The 23,920-nt window shown below is 41.7% G+C and overlaps 1 protein-coding gene across 1 annotated transcript in view; it reads left to right on the top strand.

The window, feature by feature from the left end:
• The first annotated feature begins 15,853 nt into the window (after positions 1 to 15,853).
• The window catches only part of kcnh7b (potassium channel, voltage gated eag related subfamily H, member 7b), a 38,065-nt gene continuing 29,998 nt past the window's right edge, over positions 15,854 to 23,920 (top strand). Inside the window, exons 1-2 of the mRNA XM_088414226.1 lie at positions 15,854 to 16,077; positions 16,219 to 16,449. Of these exons, the coding sequence (XP_088270352.1) occupies positions 16,002 to 16,077; positions 16,219 to 16,449 (307 nt within the window). The 5' untranslated portion in view covers positions 15,854 to 16,001. The remainder of the gene's footprint in view (positions 16,078 to 16,218; positions 16,450 to 23,920) is intronic.

Below are 23,920 nucleotides of genomic sequence, written 5' to 3'. Positions count from 1 at the left end.
CTGCGGAAAGTGCTGGCTTCTCTGATCATTGAGTTGACGTTCCCTTGAGCAGAGCTCCATCTAGTGGATACATAACAGAATGCAAATGCAGCCCTAGCCACCACTGTAGCTTTGATTCCGTGTAGCTCTGATTCCACGCGCCTTATATACCCTTTTTATATATATATATATATATATATAGGTCATTCATTGGGGGTGCGCCTTATAATGCGGTGCGCCTTATAGTGCGGAAAATACGGTTGTCGTCGGCAATTGTGGTGAGACCCAATCCTATGCGGCAATGGTGCCAGTCGGAGAATTTTCCTTTGATCAGCTATTACGTTCCAATCTACAAACTGCGTGGACATGGTACTAAAAACAGAGTCCCTTTGAGCTGTTTTGCATAAAACTGTAAAAAAAAAATTGATTATGACGGGAGGGCACCTTTCAAAAACCGGTAGCATAAGCATATGTCTAGACAGCGCTAGAGTGGATTTCTCTTTTAAAACCGGCGCCGCCACCGGTCTTGAGGATCAGACACAGTTTGGGGAGGGGGGGGCGGATGAAATACGGGTTGAGGCGAGGGGGGGGGTATACGGCGCTAATGACGAGCTCTTATGCATCAGTGCACTTACTAATGAGCTTCCAGGGAGAGGCTGGCAGAGCCTGAGCGAAGGCTGAGCCGGGCTGCGAGAGGCCCGGGCCATCACTTCCCCGCTGTGATCCTTGCCTTCCCACTCGCGAGGAGCCTCGGCTCCCAGCCACTAATGAGTGTTAGAGGGGGGGGCCCGCGCTCGCGTCCACCTGCCAGCCTTCAGAGCCCGGCCTGCTGCAAGACAGTAGGGGTCAGATGCATTCCTGAGCTCTTAATAATTTACATCATATTGATTTCTTCACCGTTAGACATTCTCACCTGCTCGGGCTACGCCGGCTAACCGGCTAGCTGAGCCAAAGTCTTCCTCCCGCCCAAACGCGTCCAAACGCTCCGACGCCTCCCGACAAAGTTGAGACGCCCGAGCCCGATGGAGACGGTACAAAAGGAAAAGAATGAAAATGAATTATGCATTTTGCATCGGACTTAACCTCTAATCAGACTCAGGGAGGAGGACATTAATATTCCCGCTCTGTCAATATGATGATCTGTATACTCCTTCCTTTAAATATTCATCAGCTTTGAACACAGCTCTCCTTACTGTGATTCATAATTTAAACGGTATGAATGTTACATAGGTGTGGCGCCAGGAAGTACTTTCTCGCAGCCCCGCCCGCCGCACTTTAGGATGACTTTTAACACCGCGCCCGGGTCCCTCGTCGCAGACCCGCTTCAAGTGTCACGGTTTCGCCAGGCCCGTTGTCAATCTATCCTCGGGTGCGTCCGTCCATCCGTTGCCACGCGCCTTCGTCTGTTCTATTAATCGGGCAGTTTGCTGGTCTGGTCAACCCCGTGCCAGTCGAGAACTATTTGGTGCCACACGGGCTTTCCGCACGGTCCCGCAACTGTGATCGCCCGTGTGTCATTTTTCAAAGCAAACACTCATCATCCTCGATTGCTTCAATTTCTCCTATTTACTCATTGGAAGCGATTGGCCATTCCAGCTGATGTTGACACACAAATCTGTCCTGGAGCCAGCCGTGTAGTCGCATGCTATCTGAAGGCAAATCCATTTTCCACATCTACAATTTTGTCAAAATGCTTGAGGGAATTGTGTACTGTATAAATGAAAAAAACAGATATAGAACTTTTTTTTTTTTTTTCTCCGCATGTGATGTACTGATTTTTCTCTTGCCAGAGATTTTTATTTTGCAAAAACTGACTCAGGCCTCTTTCCAAGGCGGAAATAAATCGGTCAATTAAAACAAAATGAAAAGATGACTTAAATTCATTGGTTATTTAAATTTAAATTAAAAGGACCGTAAAGTATCTACCCCCCTGGGGGTACTTAAAGGAAGTCCAGGGGGTGCTCAAGATTTTAAATAAACAATCTTGCAAAAAGCTTTTAAAAACAATTGTTGAAGTAATTAGTCATTTCGGGAAAATAAAAGTTCATAAAACAATTTAATGATTTAAAAAACCCAGGTTCTCCCCCAGACTAGAATGCTTCGACCCTGCTTGTGCCACCTCTCGTTACCTGTCAAGTTAATGATTTATTTTTGGGAACAGATCTTAAATATGATCCCAAAATAGGACACTTTGTTTAATATTTCCCTATGGGCAAATATTTAGAATTATTTCTTTTTGAGAACACGTCTGACCCTTAACGTTGAATTTTTTTTTACATACTGGTAATAATTAAGTCATTTCTCTTTGATAACAGATAAACTTATATGATTCAAAAGAGGACACTTTGTGTTGTTTTTTGTGTACCAACACAAATGAAGTTTGAAATGTAGCAAAGATGAATAAATCAGACACTAATGGCATGTTTTAAGTCTTTTTTTTTTTTTAATCAAAAAAACTAAAAAATGTACTATTTATTTAGCGGTTTTGTGGCTCGAGTAATCAACGGTTACATTTTACTAAAAATAAAACCTTTAAAACAAAATATGTGTATAAATTGGATGGCTTTTTATTTCAGGTAAATAATGAATATTGTAGACAATTCAAATACCAACAGAGAAGACACCTTTAATTCTAAAAATTCTGTTAATTTCAAATACAGATTTCGTGGGTGAGGAAAATAAGAATGTGACATTCCATCGTTCCACTTCATGAGTGCCGTCAATTGATTTTGGCAACATTAATATAGACGTCAGAACGTTTGATGCGCCATAACTTGGTGCACACTGCCCCCTTTTGGGTAGAATGTGACTTTCAACAGGCATTGTTTTGAACTTCCTGCTTCCTCGGGGCCAGCGAGTTCCCGTTGAATAACGCGATATCTGATGTAATCCGTCAGCAGTTTTCGTTTTTAGTATTTACGGGCGTGGAATGAATCCAAAAATCCGAAGAACGTGTCACCAAATATTCTTGATCAGTCAATCGTTCAAGATATGTTCAAACACAGGTCTGTGAATATAAAACATACTTTTGAATTGAATACAGTTGTATTTATTGCTTGAGGAAATGCAAACACTATCAACAAGATGATGAAAAACAAAAAAACTTATTAATAATCAGTTATAACAAACGTAAAATTTAGAATCACTTCTGTGATTCAATGAAAATAATGTAATGTCCTATAATGGCCACTAGATGTCAACAAAGGTCTATTTTGGGATCGTTTCCCCATGAAATCTTGCTTGACGTATTTAGCGTCTAATGGAAGATGTACTTATCGGTTGTGTGTCATTTGCTGATCTAGTGATAAATGATCAAATTTAGGTATTGTTTTCCTTTTAAGTCCCACGCTTTATTTTTTTGTTGAAATGGATTTATTCATGAGCAACAATACAAGTCTAGCCAGGGAAAGAAAAACTCTTACACAATATAATGTACTCGCACAGTTCTGGAGTGTTGTCTGTGTCATACACGACCATCATAAAATCATTCAAACATCGGAAGAGAATTTCTGATACAGCTCTTATTTAACCGTGTCGCTGTTCCTCAAACTGCACCACGTGGCAAAAAAAGCGTGGCCCAGCTTAACCTTGTTGACAGAGGTGAAAAATAGCAATAATGAGGTCAATATCGGAGCAAACATGTGAAGAGCACTTCTCCGTGAGCGCAGCACTAAAGCGAAACGCAGTTATGGCGTTGATTGCGCGCCTATTCCACATTGGCTACGAATCACCCTCGGCATGACCCCGGACCGGCCGGACCGAGATGCTCCGCGCGCGCCGTCCTCCGGGGTAATTAGGGCTCCCTCGTCTTTCCTTTAACTTAAATAATTAAAAGGGCTCGGTTTTATTTTTGGCGCGTGGTCGTCCCCCGATAAGGCCGCCGGTTGATCATGCAGATCAGAGAGAAGACACACATGGGAATAGTCATTAGGAAACATGCTTAGTCAGCTACCGTGGAGGTAAACAGACAAACCTTCACCCTTCGCCCAAAGTTGAGGCTTCGGAGAGCCTCGACGGTTGCGATCGGAAACTGACGTTTCCGTCCCGAAACATTGCGGCTTCATGCGGAGCAAGAGTTGCGTGACAGCTTGTGCAAGGGTAGCTTGCGTTGCACATTTCCGCCGGGGTCGCCCTCCAGAGAGTTGATGTACGTCCTTGTGTGAGTTTCTCACACAAGCTACAAGAGCAATAATTGAGCTTGGTCTCTCCTAATCAGCTCCGGCATAAAACACGCACGGTCTTCCGCCGTTGCTCTCCCGTACGCCGCAATCGCGACGTTAAAACGTAATGAGATCGGCAATTTTCTCTTTTGTGAAGATAGCGACGCTCACCTCTGACTGTCCTTGTCCTAAAGGTGTTCATTCAAACGCAAAATCGTTTCTCTTGGAGCTTGCATGCGTTGCAGCCTACTCCAAAATATTTCACCTCCAATTAATGATGAAGAGAAACGACAGTACACTTTTAATTCTCCTCGTGAGTTGCTGCGCCGTTTGTTGATTCTTTTGTACTGTACTTTTGACATCAAAGGGATATCGTATCAAATTAAAAGACAGTAAGGAGCTGAAATCTCACCCAGGTGGTGACGACATGTCCAAGTTCAACGCGGCACAACCACCCAGTTATTACACTACAGGAGTGATGACGTGAAAGAAGATAGCCAAAAAATAATCCAAATACTGCAAAAGGGTTAGCGAGACACACACACACACACACACACATATATATATATATATATATATATATATATATATATATATATATATATATATATATATATATTTGCAAAGTAGTCACACAATTTAGCAACGAGTTACTTCATGTTCCAATGAATTTGCTCTTCATTTGAAATTGCCATGTTAATTTTAAAAAGAAAATGTCCTGTTCCTGCCATTGCATAAAAAAAGGATTACATTTAAAACCATCTCAAAATCTTGTGTACCCCCTTAAAAATACAATAACAAAGGCATTCTATGCTAATCTGTTTTATTCTATTTTTTAAACAAAAAAAAGCTTTTACTACAAAAATGGGAGTCCATTAAAATTTGTACAATTTAAATAGATGTTTTATTAAATTTTCTTCATTCATTTAGATGCTCATTCAGGACGCCGCGTGTGACATTAGTGTGTTCCAAAACTCAATTAGCTGCCGAAAGGTGATGTGCAAAGGATTTTTTTTATTATTTGGACTCAACTTTTCTCACTTTTCAACCAAATATTTTTATTTTGCCACATCCCTAATTTTTACCAGACGGTTTATTTCTTCACAAGGACATTTATTTCTACTTAAAAATGGAGTGCGAGTGATTTTTGCAGCCTCTGCATAAAATTCCAATCCGCAAAATGAAAACCAATCTGGTCCCACCCCACCGCAAACTATAAACACACCATCAACTCCATTATTAAAGGAAACTATTATGGAAGTAATGGAAATTGTGTTATCTGTCGTAATGGATCTGAAGCCTCCCATATAATCATAATCCAAAATTGCAACAAAGAACAATTAAAAGGCGTCTACCAGGAGTCGGAGCCGGTTGCACACCGATGGGGCACATCAGTTTCCATGGTAACGGATCACAAGGAGGACAACGTAAAACGAACTACTCGGTGCGCTGAGCCTCACTCCACGAGTCAAGAGTTTGAATGACTTGTCGGGCGGAGAGCGACGTTCCCCACTCGTACTTATGTTGCGCTCTTATATGAATATATTAACAAAGATGCCGTCTGTAGCCGAGTCTCCTCCCTGTACACGCGGTGGAACAAAGGAAGGTGATTCAAAGCAATGGAGACATTTCCATGCTTTGAGAACTGTCTGGGGAATGTGACTCATCAGTATCTGCTGGTAATTCAAGCGCTATTAATAACAGGCAATGTAGTTTTCTTCTAAAGCAATTACGTCCCAAGACTCCAAATTCATCAGCGGTAGTAGCGCCCAACAACGCGGCGCTGTGCTGCCGGCGATAAAACCGCAGTCAAATCAGAAGGTCATCAAGATGATACAAAATGCTTGCGCTTTTAGACAGCCTTGGCTTTTAATTGGCAACATTTTAATAATTCATATTGGTGATGTGTTACTCAGGGGAAAGGTTCACCGACGGTGCCCTTTGCACGGCGCCCCTGAATAAGTAATTGGCGCCTAGGAATGTGTTGCCATAGGCTCAGACAACAGTTGGGGAGGAAACCAAGATTCCACTTCTAACAAGATCGTAATAGCAACTTGAAAGCCACAAAGCTTTTTCTTCAAATAGCAACTTACAAGACTGACGAAAATGGGCGTTTTTGCCACGTACAACCCGTTACTGACATTTTCAACCCGTGCCTTTTTTCTCGGTTACACGCTGTCTCCTTTTGAACACTTGACAGGATTGTGTTCAAATGATAGTGCACCTTAGCTCTTTTCAGCAGTAATGTGTTTGTATTTCATCTGGAATGAATTGGACCACGAATTTATGCATTCATATACTGTGCTGTTAATTAATAACTAATACTAGCAATTAGGGCCAAAAAACACGTCTATTTATTGCCCTTCTTTTAAACAAGCAGTATATAAACAAGGCTTCAAGGCTTGATACTTTCAAATAATAATCAATAATAATCATTGGGAATCAGGTGAAGAACTCAAGGCCGTTTCACGCTGGTAATAATATGTTAGGGTGAGACAAGTAGAGGCTTTTGTCATGCAAATATGTGGAAAACGTCGCCCCCCGGTGGTAGGATGACAAAATGCTTGATTTGACCCATATAGCCAGCTTTTTAAATGTTAAAATCGCAGAGGATCAGCTTAATTAATCATGGCAACCAATAGTGTGATTGCAATCAAAATTTGATTAATTGCACAGCTCTAATTAGTTGATTTATAAACAGTTTTTGGATTATTTTATAAAATGGTGCTTGGCGATTAAGCTATTTCATTTTTTTGTCCCCCAAAATGAAAACTCGAGGTTTATTCGCTGTATAATATGAAGGCTTTTAGGTGCTCCTTATAGACCGAAAAATCCGGGAAATCGGACTATCGTTTAGGCAAGTAGGGCTGTATACAACTTAATATCGTAGAAAACACTTTTGAGTGGACCTCCCTCAACATTCATTCCCCATGAGATCTTTTTATTGTAATAATAAAGCAAATGTTGGGCATCTCTGCTATAGCCTTTTCTTTCTTACCAATTTCGGCTTCGCAACGACTCTGCACGCACCAACTTGAGCGATGATTATTTGTGCAAACTGGGAGAAATTCTCAACCGGTAAACAATTTCACCTTGTGAATACAAGAGCGCGTTGCGCCTATGAATACATTTTGCCGGCGGTGGAATTTCTGTCACACTTATTTGTCCCCACAACAGATAAACAATGGATGGATGTCCCGCAGCTGGCGCGGGGCTCGGCAATGAATCAAAACTGGGGACAAAGGGACAAATTGGCAAAGCCAGAGACGCAAGGGGACGTTTCAGTGTCAGGTGAGTCCGCGAGCCTATTTGCGGGTTTCAACATATGATGCTCGTTCCTAAAAGCTCCAGCTGTTTTTGCCGCTTCACCCGCACTTGTTTGTGATGCGGCGCACAGATGCTGCGAGATCTATGACCTTGCAAAGATAAAAAAAGAATGGTGGCGTGATGCTAAGTAGCTCCTAACAGTCGCCAGAGGCCTACTTAGTCCTCATCCGCTTTTTTTCCTGATTTTTAACATAGTAATATTAATCATTAACAAAAAAAGTGAATTTTTCTATTTCATGGAGCTGTAATGCAGACATTTGTAAACGTCTTATTCTAATTCAACAAAGCATCGTATTTAACACGTGGTTTTTAATTTATGTTCTCCTATCAAGAAGCATTTGAACAATTTTAGGTCTTTAAACGATTATTCGATTCATTAAAACAATTATCGATTGGACTGATCGGTTGTCAATGAATCATTTAACGATATCACCTCTAGACTATATTTGAATAAATAATCCGATTTTTTAACTATAATACTATATATTAAGTCTTATATACTGAGAAAAAATTTTGTTTTGTCCCAAAAAATTACAATACTGTACTAATTAATTTCTTTTTTAGTTTGCCTGTATACTTTGTAAAGAATTGAATAATGTGCAGTAGTTGATTGATTGGAATTGACTTTTGATTATGAAATATTTTGTATGTGTATTATTGTTACTACCGTGCAGATAGTCTTACTTGAAAAAAGAGGTAGATACAATATGTTGAATTATTTTTGAGTATGCATTTGTGAATCTACATACTGCACTATTTTGGGTGAAAGACCATCATTTATGAGAAGTTTGGAAGCCCGAGAACCCCCTCCCTCCAAAATGTGCACGTGCCGCTTGTGCCGCTTGTTTGATATCATTTCAAGTCCTTATTTGCAGACATTTTGCATCGCGCTTCTGCTGTTTTCAGATAGGACAAAGCACTGACCTCTCCTGCAGATTAAATGATATCGTTAAGTCACTAAGCCAAAAGTGCTTGGATGGCCCTCTTTTTTTTCTCTCTCTCTCTCTCTCATTGAGGGCAGATGGTGGGAAAACGTGTACAGTGGCATATGGGGTAAGGCACAGCAGCAGCAAAAGAAGCAATGGCACTCTAGTGTTTCACGTTGCTGGATTATTCGCCGAGACCGGCCCGTAATGGACAATAAGTAAGCCATGTGCGCATTCATGGACGCCACGGGAGCGCAGCTTGCACGGGGCCAGAGGAAGAAACGAAAGACAGATCGAGAGACAGACAGGGCGAGCGACTGTCGTGAGACCCGGATTAGACCTCGCGCCGTGTTTGCCGCTGCTGGCTGCTGGCTGCTGGCTGCAGCTGATTTTCAAATTGCTCTAGATTCCCACAGATTATGTGCCGTGGATGAATGAATGACTGAGTGAATGAATGAGCGCTGTTTTGTTTCCTTTCTCAAAACAAAGCCTGAAAGTCAGGGGAGGATGGTGCGTTCAAGTCCAACTGTCTGACACAGCTGTCATGACATTTTGGTTTAAATCATGAATGAAGACAGAGCGGCTTGGTACCTATTGCCTTCAAAAAGAAGGTGTAAAGGGTAAATATTTGATAAAATAAAAAACAGAAAATTCAGGTCAGAGTTACATATGCATGCTTAACTTAACCCTAACCCTATCCTTAACTCTAACCCTATGCATGCTTAACCCTAACCCTAACCCCCTAACCCCCTAACCCTAACAATTTTGACTTATTTTGGCTGATCAACAAATTTATTCATATTTTTCAGGACAAAAAGTCAAAACAAACCACAAATCATGACCAATTATCGTAATTCCAAATGTTCTTTGCCACATAAATGCAACAAAATGGTGCCAAGGCAATACAATCTTTAAAGTGAAACTCTTCATATCACTTTAACATAGCACTCAGGTACCAGTATGCCACAAGATGGTGTCAGAGTTTTACTTCTATTTATCTCCATTTCAGAAATGACCTCATCCAATTTGACATTTTAGTCAATTATCCCAAATGTGCATTACTTTTTTTTTCTTCTGTAAAACAGTCCGGCTCATTCAAACCATTTGGTTTCAAGAGCAGCTACATTTACCGTAAGCCCATTTTATAATTACCAATGAGAAAATATAATATTGGGTATAAGCCCAACAGATTTGTTCAGCGCTGTTGATTTCTCCAAATCCCCGACGGGGCCTAAAATTTTGAGATACCACTGTAATTTCCAAGAAGCGAAACAAATACCCCATTAGGATTTCAAAGTGCAACATTATGCAGACTGAAATGCATTCCTCCCTTCCCATCGATCGAAAAAAATGTGAGTTTACATCGCTGAAGCGACATCCTTTTATAACTGCTCAAAAATAGGGCAACCCAACACAGTAATTACGACTAATGGATGCACGGAAAACCAAATGCCGTCTTCATTGTCAAGCTTTTCGCTGAAGAAAAAAGATGCCAAGGATCAACGCCAATTCGAGTAAATGTTTGCGGTTTTCGTGAGTTTCATTTCCAGGTGGAGGGGATTGCTCATCAGAGGGCCAACCCCAAGTTCCGATCCCCATTACTGTATGTAATTTTCAGATATTGTACTTGAAGCTCCCACTAAAAATGGCATCATCGAGCCCATTATAGCTCTTGTGGCTTTATGTGACAAATGATGGAAATTCCTTTGATTTTTTTGTTTTTTTATAATATCATAAAAGACACAAAGGAGCTGAAATTTGCAGCGGATGGTTAAAACATGTAACATATCAAAATGCAACGATTCTGACATTTCTATGTGATTGCAGCTGGACGTGCCAGATTTTGTGTACAAAAATAACCATCGTCCAAATTTTGAACCATATAAAATCATTATAATTACAATTTCCGAGATGCATTTTAATAGGATTTCTGACATTGATTTTTTTGCCATTTTTGCAACATTCCGTTGAGCTGCGCTCAGACTATGTCAGCAAACGGAAACTTCTTTGTTTACATGTGTCTCACCTCAAGACAGTAGGTGGCGGTAGAGAACAGTCAACGAATCATCGCGTTACAGACTACAAAGACAAATCATACCACTGATCAATTGATTGCGGGTGTTAATACATTTACCAACATATGAATAGATGGATCCGATGCCACTGAACAATTTGAATGGTCGAAGGATAAAAAAAATCATAAATAACTTGAAGTACTACGCCTTAAAAAGCATTTACAAAATTAGGGGAAAAAATGCAATGTGTATAGTTTGCAAAGTGTGTGCACATCGCACATGACGGAGCAGTAACGAGGACATATTAAGGAAAATGGACTTTTTAACAGCTTGTATACAAATAGTCCTGTTCCCGGAGCGCCTCCCGACCCATTAAGCGTGAAATCAAGCAACTAATTAATGTTTTTGTTATCTGCCTATTACAAAAAATGTGCCCGCCGTGAGATTTTCCACCCCGTGATAGGATCAGCTCGGCTGGGCCGAGATCGCGTATCTCATTTTAATATTTAAATAAAGGGAAAACGCTCCGGCGGACGAAAATAAGACATAAGGTTCGCACGAATTCAAGGGGACAACAGTGAAATGAGCCACCGCGCTGGACTAAGTAAACAGGATGCGTTCACCCCAGGGCACGCCATTCTCCACGGGGGGGTTTGCTTCTCCCTCGTGTGCAGCGCTCAGTAAATATCAGCCCTCAACTCACGCAGTGCCGCGTTTGGCTTCGACCAGTCAGCGTATCTGCCAGCCCCGATCAAGAAGTGAGGGAGGGACACGTAACGACGATATTTCCCGCGTTGGTCGTAATAGCTTCAGTAACAGTTGGACTCGCCATATTTCATGTTCAAAGGTAGAAATAACAAAAGTTTCACGATGTCTTGACTTATGTGAACGTAAGTAAGGGCTTATTCCACTTAATGTCTTTAACTACAGCTGCTTAAGCTGCATATGAGTTTCTAGTGTTCCCTTCTGGAGAGAGTGGCTTTGATTGAGGGAAGTTGACCACACCCACTCCTTATTGCCATTTTCAGCAATAAAAAGATAATATTCCGTCTAGAATTAATTTGATTACTTTGTTTTTCGTGTAGCATTAATAGTTTCAGAAACGCAGTTTTCCCTAACTCTATCTATCTATCTATCTATCTATCTATCTATCTATCTATCTATCTATCTATCTATCTATCTATCTATCTATCTATCTATCTATCTATCTATCTATCTATCTATCTATCTATCTATCTATCTATCTATCTATGGTGGCTAGCTAGCTAACCATGCTAGCTCTCTGTCTATCTATCTATCTATCTATCTATCTATCTATCTATCTATCTATCTATCTATCTATCTATCTATCTATCTATCTATCTATCTATCTATCTATCTATCTATCTATCTATCTATCTCTATCTATCTGTATGTGTGTGTTATTAAAAATCTTGTAAACAAAAACATTTATTGTTGAAGTGCAGAGGTAAAAATGGAAAATTTTACATGGAGATGAAGTCATTTTATTTTTTCGGCCCCAAAAAATGAAAATTTGTGGTATAAAGAGCACCAGATTATGAGACGCACTGTCAGCTTTTGATAAATTTGAAGGCTTTAGGTGCACCTATAGTGCAGAAAATACGGTAGTTAGACATGTCGAATAATTAAGTCATCGGATTTTCTACAAATAAAAACTTTTCACTACTGAAAGTGGCTAAATATGTGGAATAGCTCTTTGAAATGCTGTCAAGCTCCTGAGAAGCAGGATGACAAAACGTTGCACTGAGTATTAAAGAACAAATTTACATAAACGTTAAAGTTTTAAATACACGCACACAAAAAAAAAAACCATTGAATGGTTGTACTTTAGTATCAATTTTTGATGGCAATGCCTAAGCGCCAATATAACCATAAATATACATGGTCCACAAAAAGCAAAATAAGCTTTATTTTACAATAAAGCTGCATTATTTATGTCCAGCCCTTGCTGCATTCAAGCACAAAACGAGCGAGTTCCGGAGGAAAAAAAAATCTCAAACATGGCTGGAGTGCTACACTAAAAAAGCCACTTTTTACCATCATTTATTCTAATTTTAATCTGTACTTTATTTAGGATATTAGCCAAGTAGATCAATTCTATTTTCGGCATCTTAGTTCACTCACATATATAAATTTAAAGTGTTTTTTATCCCACTTGCAAAATAATAATAGTTTCTGGAGGAGTTGTGTGTGAACGCTGAATGAAAATGTAGTGGAATATTGAATAAAATGCCATAATGTGGAATGATATGGAAAGCAATTATATGAAATGTTGTGGAAAGGGATTGTTGAACAATGTGCAATAGGCTGTTGAAAATTGCAATGATTTTGGACTATATAGATCAATATTGAAAGATGGGGAATGAACTGGTATTGTATTGTTGTTTTTGCGATTTCGGGGCGAGCAATTTAGACATTTCGGTACGCGTAAATTAGGGCAACAATACAATATTGTTTTGCCAATCGAAGTTTTCAAACTGTTTCTCTATTGACAGCTAGCACGGTGTATATTAAGGTGAGAAAAGCAGAGTCTTATTTGGTGCCAAAATGTGGGAAACGTTGCCCCCTGATGGTGGGATGACAAAGTGCTTAATTTAAAATGTACGGAAGCCGGCTATTTAAAAGTTAATATCGTTGAAATGTTAAAATTCATGGCAGCCAATATCGCAATCGCAATTCGATTCATAGCTAAATGTTGAAAGTCGTTTCCAATGAGGGTAACGTTAAAAAATGTGAACAGAAATGACGGGAGTTAATCAACAGTGAAGGAGCTGCTGAAAAATGCCAAATTGTGTCTGTCCTGCTTCTACTTTCCACCTGTCGTTTTCTCTATTTGCACGGCAGCAGGTGGAATTGATTCACAATCATTATCACTTAACTGGGCAGGGTGAAATCCTGAAAGTGTGATTGGAGTTACACGATGACCATCTCCCTCTATTCTGCAAAGCTGCATACCAACCAGCTGCCAGAAGATCCAGAAAAAAATGATAAATGAATAATTAAATACCAATGCAGGACCAAGGACAGTTCCTCCGGTTGAGCAGAAAAAAAAAACTTTTTGCCAAAAATTGTCCAAAAGCCACCTGCAAAGCTAGCTGCAAGCCGATACGTCAACATAGCGCTAATAAAGACGTCATCTCGCGACGTGACACCCATAAATCATGTGATGTAGATTTAACCAATAACAGCGGATTAGATGGGTTCAAAGATTGCCCTGACTTTTTTTTTATACATTTACGTGCGCGCCGCGATTTGAGGAATGAGTCTGCGATATCCGAGCCGCATCTCCGTTTAAAATCCACGGCACGTACACCTAAGTGCACTTTTGCATTTAAAAGCAGTCGGGGAACTTAATGAACCCATCCCCCAATCACAATCAGCAGAGCCAGAGCATAAATCAACCACTTAAATTCATGTCAGCATGTTTAGTGCTTAAAGAAAAATGCTTGCGTCAATTTTGAGGGTATGAAGTCTTGTACATGCATAAACCCCAACATTAATCTGAAAATCAAAGGCGGGAGGATGTCGGCATATGTGTTCTAAGATCAAACGCTTGAAGTTTGATATGATGACTGTGGAGCGCTCATTAGAGAATTCTTACATATGAAGCTGAGAATCAACAGTGCTATGTTTGCATCTGTGCTGCTTTCATGGGATAATATTCTATTTAAGTTCACGCAAACTTGCTTGGATGAATAACTATGTTGTCTGGTCAGGAAACTAGTGCGGAAAGAACGTAAACAATCAAATCATTTATTGTAATCATAACCGCGGTTCAAACATTGACGTGGCATTTATATATAGAAAAATTGCTATATAAGACTGGAGCATCCAATGCGGAGTAAAAATATTCAAATTCATTGGAACGTGTAGACAAGTACAGTGGACCCCCGTGTTACAACGTCCCTGATTTACGTTATTTTCATGTCGCGACGTGGAATGCTGAGTTTTTTCATCCCCTCTTTATGACGTTTTCCCTGTTATGCGACCAAAACAACTGTCATGACCCTAGGGGCTTGGCTGTGTTGTTTTGCCTCCATCTGCCGGCACTTATTTACTCTAGCCGTCTAACTGCTTCCATGCAACGCGTGACTACAATGCTGATCTGCTATTGGTCGGCGTCCCCTCACGGAGATGGTGGTCTGCTATTGGTCGGCCTCACTCATTTAAAATGGCGGAACGGTAAAGCTTTGTTCGATTGTGAGTGGTTACAAAAGCGTATTTATAGTGGATTTTAATGTTTAATTCAAAGTTGAAAGGGTTAGCCATGGCTCCCAAGATTGCTAGTGATGTTAAAGAGAATTAAGAAGATGATTTATATGGAAACCATGATGGAGATAATCAAGAAATACGAAGCTAGCCTAGCTTAGGCTACCATTACCCTTAGGGAATATGGGTATAACAAGCGTCACCCAAAGGTAAATAAATTCTTTCTTTATTTTTATTTACGATGTTTTCTGTTTGTATACATGTATATTTTATATACGTAGTACTTACTATACAATTTTGGTATCAATTTTTAATAATTTGATGTTTTTACCTGGGGTTCTAAACCCATTAGCTCTTTAACATAGGTTTGGATTTGCCGTCATATGACAAATTCATGCACATGTCCTTGGAAATGTTCTCAAACATATTTACAAGGACATTCAAATGTATTTTTAAAAATGCTAACGTACTTGTGAGTTAAATGCTAAAATGTTCAAATATGTCCAAACATAGCCAAATGCTAAAAACAGACATTTTTTTTCTCCAGTAATGCTTCGAAAAAAGGCTTGTCAAGCCCGGTGTTACCAATATGGGAACAAATGCTATGTTTTTAGCCTTCACCCTACAAATTTGTCAGGACGTGTTTGCAAGCACATTTGAACGTGTCTGAAAATAACTTTGGACGTTTATGTTTTGAAAAGTCGAACAAATGAACTGTACTTGTGCTTATTGTTATGCACTGTTCTTATGGTTATGCACATATGCATTTTTTTACCATTTCAAGTTCAGTTGTATTTAACTTTTAAGTACACTACATCACACCCAAAAAAGGACATGTAATTTCTTTTATTTGTGTCTTTTTTTTTTTTTTTTTTATGCCTCAGCGACGTATATAGAGGCGCGGATAATCCTGCCCGAGCATCAGGGTGGGAGTCGTCTGGGCGAGGTGGAGGCAACTAAGCCCCCCGGGAGAGACGTCACCAGGCTGGGACGCATCATCGACCGGTCTCCGCGAACGCGCGCCCACACTCCGCCGCCGCCGCGGACGTCAGGATCGCTTTCTTCTCCTTCTCCCCCCCTCCCCCTCCTCCCTAAACGCGAGATGCTCGGCCAAACGCAATTAAATCGAGCAAAGCCGAGCGAGCGCGCGCGCCTTGTCGGAGAGGAAGCGTTCACCTGCCCCTGCATCCGAGCGGGATAAAACAAGTGCGAAGGTCATTTAAAGTGAAGGGAGGAAGGAAGGAAGGAGAGAGGGAGGCTGCGCGGAGACGGGGCCGGAGCGGAGCATGCTTGCGGACGGAGGGGACACCGTCAACCGGCAACATCTGTAAGTTCTCCCCAGGAGATTCCGCCTGCGAGTAAACATGCCAGTGAGAAGAGGACACGTCGCTCCACAAAACACCTTTCTTGGGATCATTATTCGGAAATTCGAGGGACAGAGTAAGTCCTTTCAAACATCTTCTCGCCATAAATGCCGATCTTTGAGATGTTTCCCTCCACTTTTGTCCGCGGGTGAAAGTATCGGCTGTTTTGTGCGAAGGTCGGCGCGGCGGCTCTCACGTCTCTTTTCACCTCCCGCAGACCGTAAATTTGTGATCGCCAACGCCAGGGCGGAAAACTGTGCCATCATATACTGCAACGACGGCTTCTGCGAGATGACCGGATTCTCCAGGCCCGACATCATGCAGAAGCCGTGCACCTGCGACTTCCTCCACGGCGACCGCACGGATAAGGAGGCCATCGGCCAGGTGGCTCAGGCTCTGCGGGGCTCCGAGGAGCGCAAGGTGGAGATCGCCTACTACCGCAAGGACGGTGAGTCGCTGACCTCTTTGGGCACGCCGCGCGAGCCCAGCCCTCGAGGGGCTTTTGTCGGCTCGCCGGACGAGACGCTGTCCAAATCGGTAACAAGAGGAACACGTTGTCCCTGAAAGAGTGATCTGATATTGCCGCTGTTAGCGGAGCGTCGCTATTAAGCCCCGTATCGCTTACTCTTAGCCCGGACCCAAACATTGATGACGTCCCGCCGGAACATTGATATCACCTTGATAGGAAAGTCCGGGTAACGCACCGCTGTCCTTACGTACACTCACCCGTCACGCAAGCTAGTGGAGTTACGCCAGAAAGAAAAATAAACAAAAAACAGCACAGCATCAAACAAATATTTCAGAAAATACTCTGTGATTGACACCATGTAAGTAATGCCTTGTTTTCTGATTGGTTGCTTTTCCTCAGGCATGGTGTTTTTTTGTAGATCAGGTTAGGCACACAAGAACAGGCTGAAGAACTTTTTCGCAGATCATATTGATCATGTACTGTCATCAGTCATCTGTCCTTGTACTGTCAAACAATAATGTTGTTTAACAATAAGTATCTAAAGTATTTAAAAAAATGGCAAACTCCCTCTTCAGTTGAAATTGAATTAAACATTTCAAATTCAAATCAAATGAAACATTTGTTCAATATGGCACCCGTTCCATTATTAGTAAGACAAACACAGATGACTTGGTTTTATGCCCTTATAACCTACATGAATTATAATACTTCATTACCGTAATTGCACCACACAGCGATCTGTGACCCGAAAGGGAACTTTTAATTTTTTTCCAATATATTGGCTGTTTAGCCCTGCTAATCACCAAGAATTTTTACCAGGCTTTTTACCGGGATTTGTATTTACTTATTTCTTCATTGCTGTTAAAAAAAAATAAAAATCCATGTTGATCGGCCCTTATCTTAGTTGTACTTTGCAGTGACGTACAACTGCACTGCATCATACTGACAGGTGTGATATGATATCTAATATTCTTTTTACCCTCATCGTGACCTCTGTAATCTAAATTGAGATAAAGATGAGCTACGTCCACCCCAGGGCTACAACAAAAGAACAATAAAACACCTCGAAACTTGCTCATTCCGGGACCCCTATCAGATTGTTAACGATTTGGTAAAATGTTAATGGAAACATACGCAAACTTTTCTACAATTTGAATATAACCAACGTTTATATCCACTGCAATGCTTTTAATGTTGTTGGCACAGTTTATCTAACCCAATGGCACGCCGGAGACTTCCTAATTGTTGACAGTATTTCAGCAGTGACCTTATGACACAGAATAATGCAGTTCTAACCCGCAATGATCTACTGCAGCAGTTCTTAAATGAGGATATGAAAAGTTACTTTAGGGGAATGTGAGATTTGAACGGGGTTTCTGGAGGTATCAACACATTTAATTGCCACTGAGGGGCAAATGTTGGCGACTGTCACCAAGGTAGCGGCTCTTTTGATCTTGTCTGTGTTTGTTCAAGGTCGCAATTGTTTTTAAGACGATTTGGAACAGTTTCAAGTCCCCACTGAGTTGCGAACTTTTGCGAGTGTTGACGAAGGTTGGCGAATTTGCGTTCACGTCAGGGATTCGCCCCGGTTCGTTCAAGAAGATTTTGAGACTTTCTCAAGTAGTCTTGATTGTTTTTCGTGCCCCGAGGACATTTTTAACATTCAAAACTCAAGACAAAAAACATTACCGTATTTTCTGGATCATGTATATTTTGGGGAAATGTCCATTTAGGGCACAAGGGAAGCAAACATACAGCAAATGAGTCAAACTTCAGCCATTTTTTTAACACACATACATAAGGCGCACCTAATATAAGGAGCACTGACAATTTTTGGTCAAGTTAAAGCATTTTAAGTCCGCCTTTTAGCCCCCCAAAATACAGTAAGACTGTTTGAACATTTTCAAACCAACCCTGACGAATCTCTTGACGCGAACGTGCTTTCGCTAACCGTCCTCAACACTCGCAAATGTCCGACTCTCATTGGGCATACTCCTGTTTCATGTCGTGACAGGAACGGTTTAGTTTTCTTGTCAAATTAATGGCAAAGTAATTGGAAGATGAAGCAACGTATCGCTAAATTGTTTTTAAGACTCAACGTTGTTTGCCTTAGTTTTGTTCATTTTGATACAGATACACTCGTTATCTGCACGATTTTCCGGCAGACAAACCAGAAAAATACACATTATTTTGCAGAGGCTATATACAGTTTAGTTTTCTTTTCAAATTAAGGGCAAAGTAATTGGAACATGAAGCTATGTATCGCTAAATTGTTTATAAGACTCAACGTTGTTTGCTTTGGTTTTGTTCATTTTGAAACGGATACACGTCGTTATCGGCACGATTTTCCGGCAGACAAACCAGAAAAAATATTTTGTTGATGAGTAAAATATGCCAAGAGATAACATTGGAAAGGATTGAAAAATTACAATTTCTAAATTCTTTGCCGTGATTACAGGGTATTGTCTGGAAGAAAAAAAAAAATTACAGGGGTTACATCAGTGAAAAAAATGCAAACCAGCGATGTAGCGTTTTGTGAAAACATTAGCTCTTTGTCAAGAAAGACTTTTCCACTCGCTGCAGCGGATGTTACTTTGAGTGGAATATGGTGTATGAATGCTCCCATTCATGTCCGAGGAGGTTTGCTGCTGCTGTGTGTGAATGATACCCGTAGCAGAACATGTCGCTATGTTCCGTTGTTTCAAAAGTGCAAAAAAAAAACAAACTGTCCAAGCATTACACGCAAGTTAATTGTTTGGCATTTTCCACCTTAAATAGGATCCGTCCATGGAGCTTTTGAAAGCATCCGCGGTTTAAGCCATGTTGTTTTCAGCCAGTGAGCACAGTAGCTTTATTAGAGCATGGATCAGTTGACTAATCTGTAATATTGCCGTGCATGTGATGGCTCCGGCTCTGGCGGCTTTGCATAGAAATGCCCTCAGTTAATGCAAAGGCGTTTTGGCTCCAACAATAACAGCCGAGCTTGTCATTCATTCGCCGCGTATGAATGGCGCACCGCAGAGACGAATTAAGCCGATGTTGCCGCTCAGTGGCACCCATCCGCAGATTGACCACCTCCTGGCGTGCTCTCGCATGGCGCAAGCTTTTTTGTTTGGTTCGTGCATTTGCGTGATGGGCGCCAAAGGCCGCGTGATTTTAAAGAATAATGAAATTGTGATGTTTTTAGCTCCCTACAATGTTGTGATTCCAATTTCATATGCAATTATTTTCTCAACAAACTCTTCCTATGATTTTTTTTAACAGAGTGATAAATGAATCTGACACTATATAAAAGCGTTAACATACTAAAATCCTTCCACTACGATCTTTTAAGATCTTTTATGTGTTTATATGTACATGTACAACTTCAGTCTTTGCCCTTGAAAATTAGCATCCAACAAGATTTGAGTTTGCCTAATTTTTCATCCCCGGATACCGTCGCTGAGTTTGTATCCCAAAGAGTGACGTATCAGGGCGAAAATGCGGTGATATTTTATTTAATCATACAAAGGCAGACCTTTCAATTTTTAATTACGGGTTTGATTAGATTCTAGGCCACGGATACATGTTTAATCTACCATCGGCCGCCACCAGCCTCGCCTTTTCGCCTCCTCTTGTTAATCGGGAGGAAGGAAAGCAAGAGCCAGCTGCTCCACTCGGCGCAAATAGATTGTCTGGGAAACACGCGAGACAATTACACAAAAGACTCAAAGGCCCGTTGGCGAAAGCACGAACGTCTGGGTTGTTTTTTTGTTTTGACGAGCGGGATTTTCACGCAACTTCTCCGATCCCTTCCCCCCGCTGTCCTTCGAGCCGCCATGCGTGAGCCCCCTTCCATCTTAACATCACGCGCCTACCAGCGCGGCGGATAAGAGACTGGGAAAACCTTGGGCGCCCGCTGTGGCTTTGCAATCCACGGCTTCAAGACACAACTCTTAATACTTCTCGGAGGAGTTGAGACGGCGCGTGTGTGCTCATGAATAAAGATGGCAGGGCTGACAGCGCGGTGACTGGGAATGAGCAGCTTACAGAGCAAATGCATTAAACCGGTATGGAGGTAGGGCGTCACAACCGGGGCTGCCGTACTATAAGGGAATGAAAGATTCATGGCGAGCGAGCCTATCCGTTGGAGAGGCTCTGCGTTTCCAACGCGGCGCCCGTGCTCGCAAAACGCCTTTCCGGCAATCGCTTCTCATTCAAATCGGTTAATCTTTTTGTAGCAAAGCCCCCGCGTCTACCCTGTACCTAATGCTTGTCACGAATCACGCACGCACGGTACAAAGCACATCAAACTAGATTAGAGCGCGGACCTCTGCCAAGGACGAGCTGTTAACACAAGTGAAAAAAAAAGAACGTGTTCCATAAGAGAAATCGAGAAAGGGCATTCGCGCTTCTTTTTGAGTTTTTCCTTTTTTACCCATTAGTCCAAATACCACATTCTGATAAATATCGCTTTCGTGGCTTATAAATTAAGCAGCAAAATCCATTTGTGGGCGGCCATTTTGTCACCTGTTTTCAGAGTTACCTCACGTGGCGATCGCAAGCTGAGCCAAGATTGGTCTTTGCCTGAGTTCTGAGCTACTGCGATATCGTTTTGAGTTGAAGGCAGGTGGCAAAATGGCCGCCCGCCGCAGACGGATAACGTTTTGGTTGCTACCTGAGCAGCGGTGGTGTCATTTTCAGTCAACGGCGGTGTGACATTTGTCAGGTCTTAATTGCTTATGAAAATACCATTTTTTGCCGGCGAAAAAACAAGCATCCCCATGAGTGAAACCCGTTAGTTGCACAAGAAAGAAAGACTGGGAATCGCCGCACCGTAATAGCGATGACGTGGTTGATTACGTGACCGGCGGCCTCCAAAAATGTTAAAAGTCATTTAACCCCTGCGCCCGAATAATATAGCCGGTGATCTTCATGTACCATGGCGATGACATTCTGTAGATACTACATTATTCTCTTTATTCCAAGCCAGCGGTGCGGTGTTGCGTTAAGGTCATATTACATAGTGTTGCTTTAAATGTCACAGCGTACGGGCGGCGCTCGTTTTCATTGGCTCCTCCGTAAGCGCTGCGGGAAATCCTCTGGAAAAACGTGATGTCGGGATTTGACCGAGCGATGGGATATCGGCGCCGACAAAGCCTTGATTCTTCTCAATGAGGAGGCAAAACGTTAAGCTGCTTACTCTTCAAAATATACGGAGGGAAGCCACGTTTTCCTTTCCGCCGGCAAACTTCTTCCAGTGACGGTGCATAATCAATGAGATAAATGCTTTCCCTTGATGGCCTTATAAAGCTATCGGATTGCGCCGGCTGTAATAATACTTTGCGCCGCAGAGTCTTAACAAAAGGAAGCTGACACCGAGCAGCGGAGGGAAGTTAAATGGATAATGACTACATAACAGCGGCAGCTTAGCTAACCGCGCCGAATGATCTGGGACGTGCGGCGCGCGTGGGTGCAGGGTTTCGTAGGTGGCTTCCCGCCGAGGGGGCACGCCGGCCGCGGGGTCTTTCCTAGCGCCGAGAAGCCAGAGGAAGCGCAAAGGTGCGCCGCGGGACGCGAGCCGCAAAAACGACCTTTGCCCTCCTTGGTGTCGCCGAGCGTGTGCAGAAGCACGTGAGCGGCGTTTCTTAGTACGGGGGAATTCGGAACGATTTTATGCAGAAGGTTCAGCCTCCGATTTGGAGTTCAAGTCGATTCATTTCGTAAAAACCTTGAAAATTGGGATGTGAAGAAATACAAACACAAATCGCAGTTAAGCTGAATTGTAGAATATAACGTTGCGAATAATCAATTCAACCACGCTTGAATTCGAGGAGATTAACTAGATGTGAATGGAAAACTGCAAAAAAAAAAAAGTGTCCTATTTTTTTACCCTGGTTATAGAAAAAGAACCTGCTTTGCTTTGGGCAATATAACAAAACAGCTCCTTGCATTTTATTGGATTGGAATGCTCTCCCAGTTATTTTAATCTCCAGGGATTCTTGTATCGGAAGAAGTAATCTAATATTCCCCTTCATACCATCTGTCTTTTTTTTTTTCTCGTAATCAGTCGCCGCGCGGCGATTTTAAATTTTTACCATCCATTCCATTTGGCTTGCCAACATTTGAGCTAAATTAAGCGGAATAAAAGATGGCACGGCGAGATATCCCGATTCAATAAATGCGACCACAAACGTAATGTGGATTGAGCTGCTAGTTATCCCCCGACGGCTGCGGTGACACTGATTGAAGATGAAATTAGGCCAGTGTGTGTAGCTGCGAGCACGTTAGATATGGCCACAAGGTCCAAAGACTCCATACAAAGTGCGAGCTCGCATACCCCCCGCCCAGCCTTCGCGCCTGGGGGAACATCGCCGATTGGCTTAAGCAGGACAGCCCCGGACCTCCAACTTGTCATCATTCATTAAAATGACTTCGCTTCGGCCGTAACGTGTAAAAGCCGCGCCGTGGGTCCAACCTTCGCGGAATGGGGCCGACCGCAAAAAACAAGAACCGGGCTCAACGTTATTACTCGTGTTCTACCTGAAGCCCATCAGATTATGCAGATTAATATGAGAGCACAGTACATGGCAATACGATAGGGGAGGGTAAAAATTCTCGTCAAATGTATGCGACGGCGGTGAAGATGTGGTCGGAAGTAGGGCCTGATTCATATTTTGGGGGGGGAATGTTGATTTTTGGAAGAAAAAATGACTGTTATTGATTAAAACCGATATGTAACACAGTAAGTAATGGCATCAGTGTCACTTAAGTAAAGTACATGAGAGTAAAAAATAATCTGCAAATATCGGCCATACTTTTGGCTAATGCCGGAAGGACTACGGGACGCCCTATGTAAAAATATAAAAAGAGAGTAAAAACGTCAAAATGATTCATCATAACATTCTGAACGCTCCACCAAAAGTAATTGTTGCAAACGAATGCTCCATGCAATATTGAAATGAATTCCCGAGCGTATTGATTATTCATTAAAAGTAGTTAAGCTCAAATGCAACGGCATTATTTGGCCCTGTGAGTCATTGTCTAAAAGATCCCTTCATGTCGCAGCGCTGTTTTAAATAATTGATCATGGAAATAGAATCAACAGTAATGAAATGTCCATCATGAAAAGAAAGCCAAGTCTTAATATGCACCCTGTTGACGAGGTGGCTGGGGGAAAAAAAAAAAAAAAAAAAAAAAATCCTGTTTTTATTTGCTTGCTTTGCTCTTTGCTTTTTGCTCGCGTATTTGTCAGCGATATGAAACCTTTCCAGCGATTATAAACACAATTAAACCGCAGAATGAATTGATTATTTCATTAGTTTGCTTCCCTCTTGTATGCGAGGTGCCGCGGCGTCCCCCGTTTGGAAAAAAATAGAGAATTGAAACCGTTCCACTTCAGCTGCCACATCTGCTGAGGCAATTACCAGTTGACGGCTCAGCATTGCTGATCAGGTTATTATTGAATGCA

The sequence above is a fragment of the Hippichthys cyanospilos genome, chromosome 5 (genome assembly GCF_059441005.1).
Source record: "Hippichthys cyanospilos isolate Australia breed blue-spotted pipefish chromosome 5, RoL_Hcya_1.0, whole genome shotgun sequence".
Classification (NCBI taxonomy): domain Eukaryota; kingdom Metazoa; phylum Chordata; class Actinopteri; order Syngnathiformes; family Syngnathidae; genus Hippichthys; species Hippichthys cyanospilos.
Note: the sequence above shows the minus strand (reverse complement) of the source record. Positions and strands in the feature narration are given on the sequence as shown.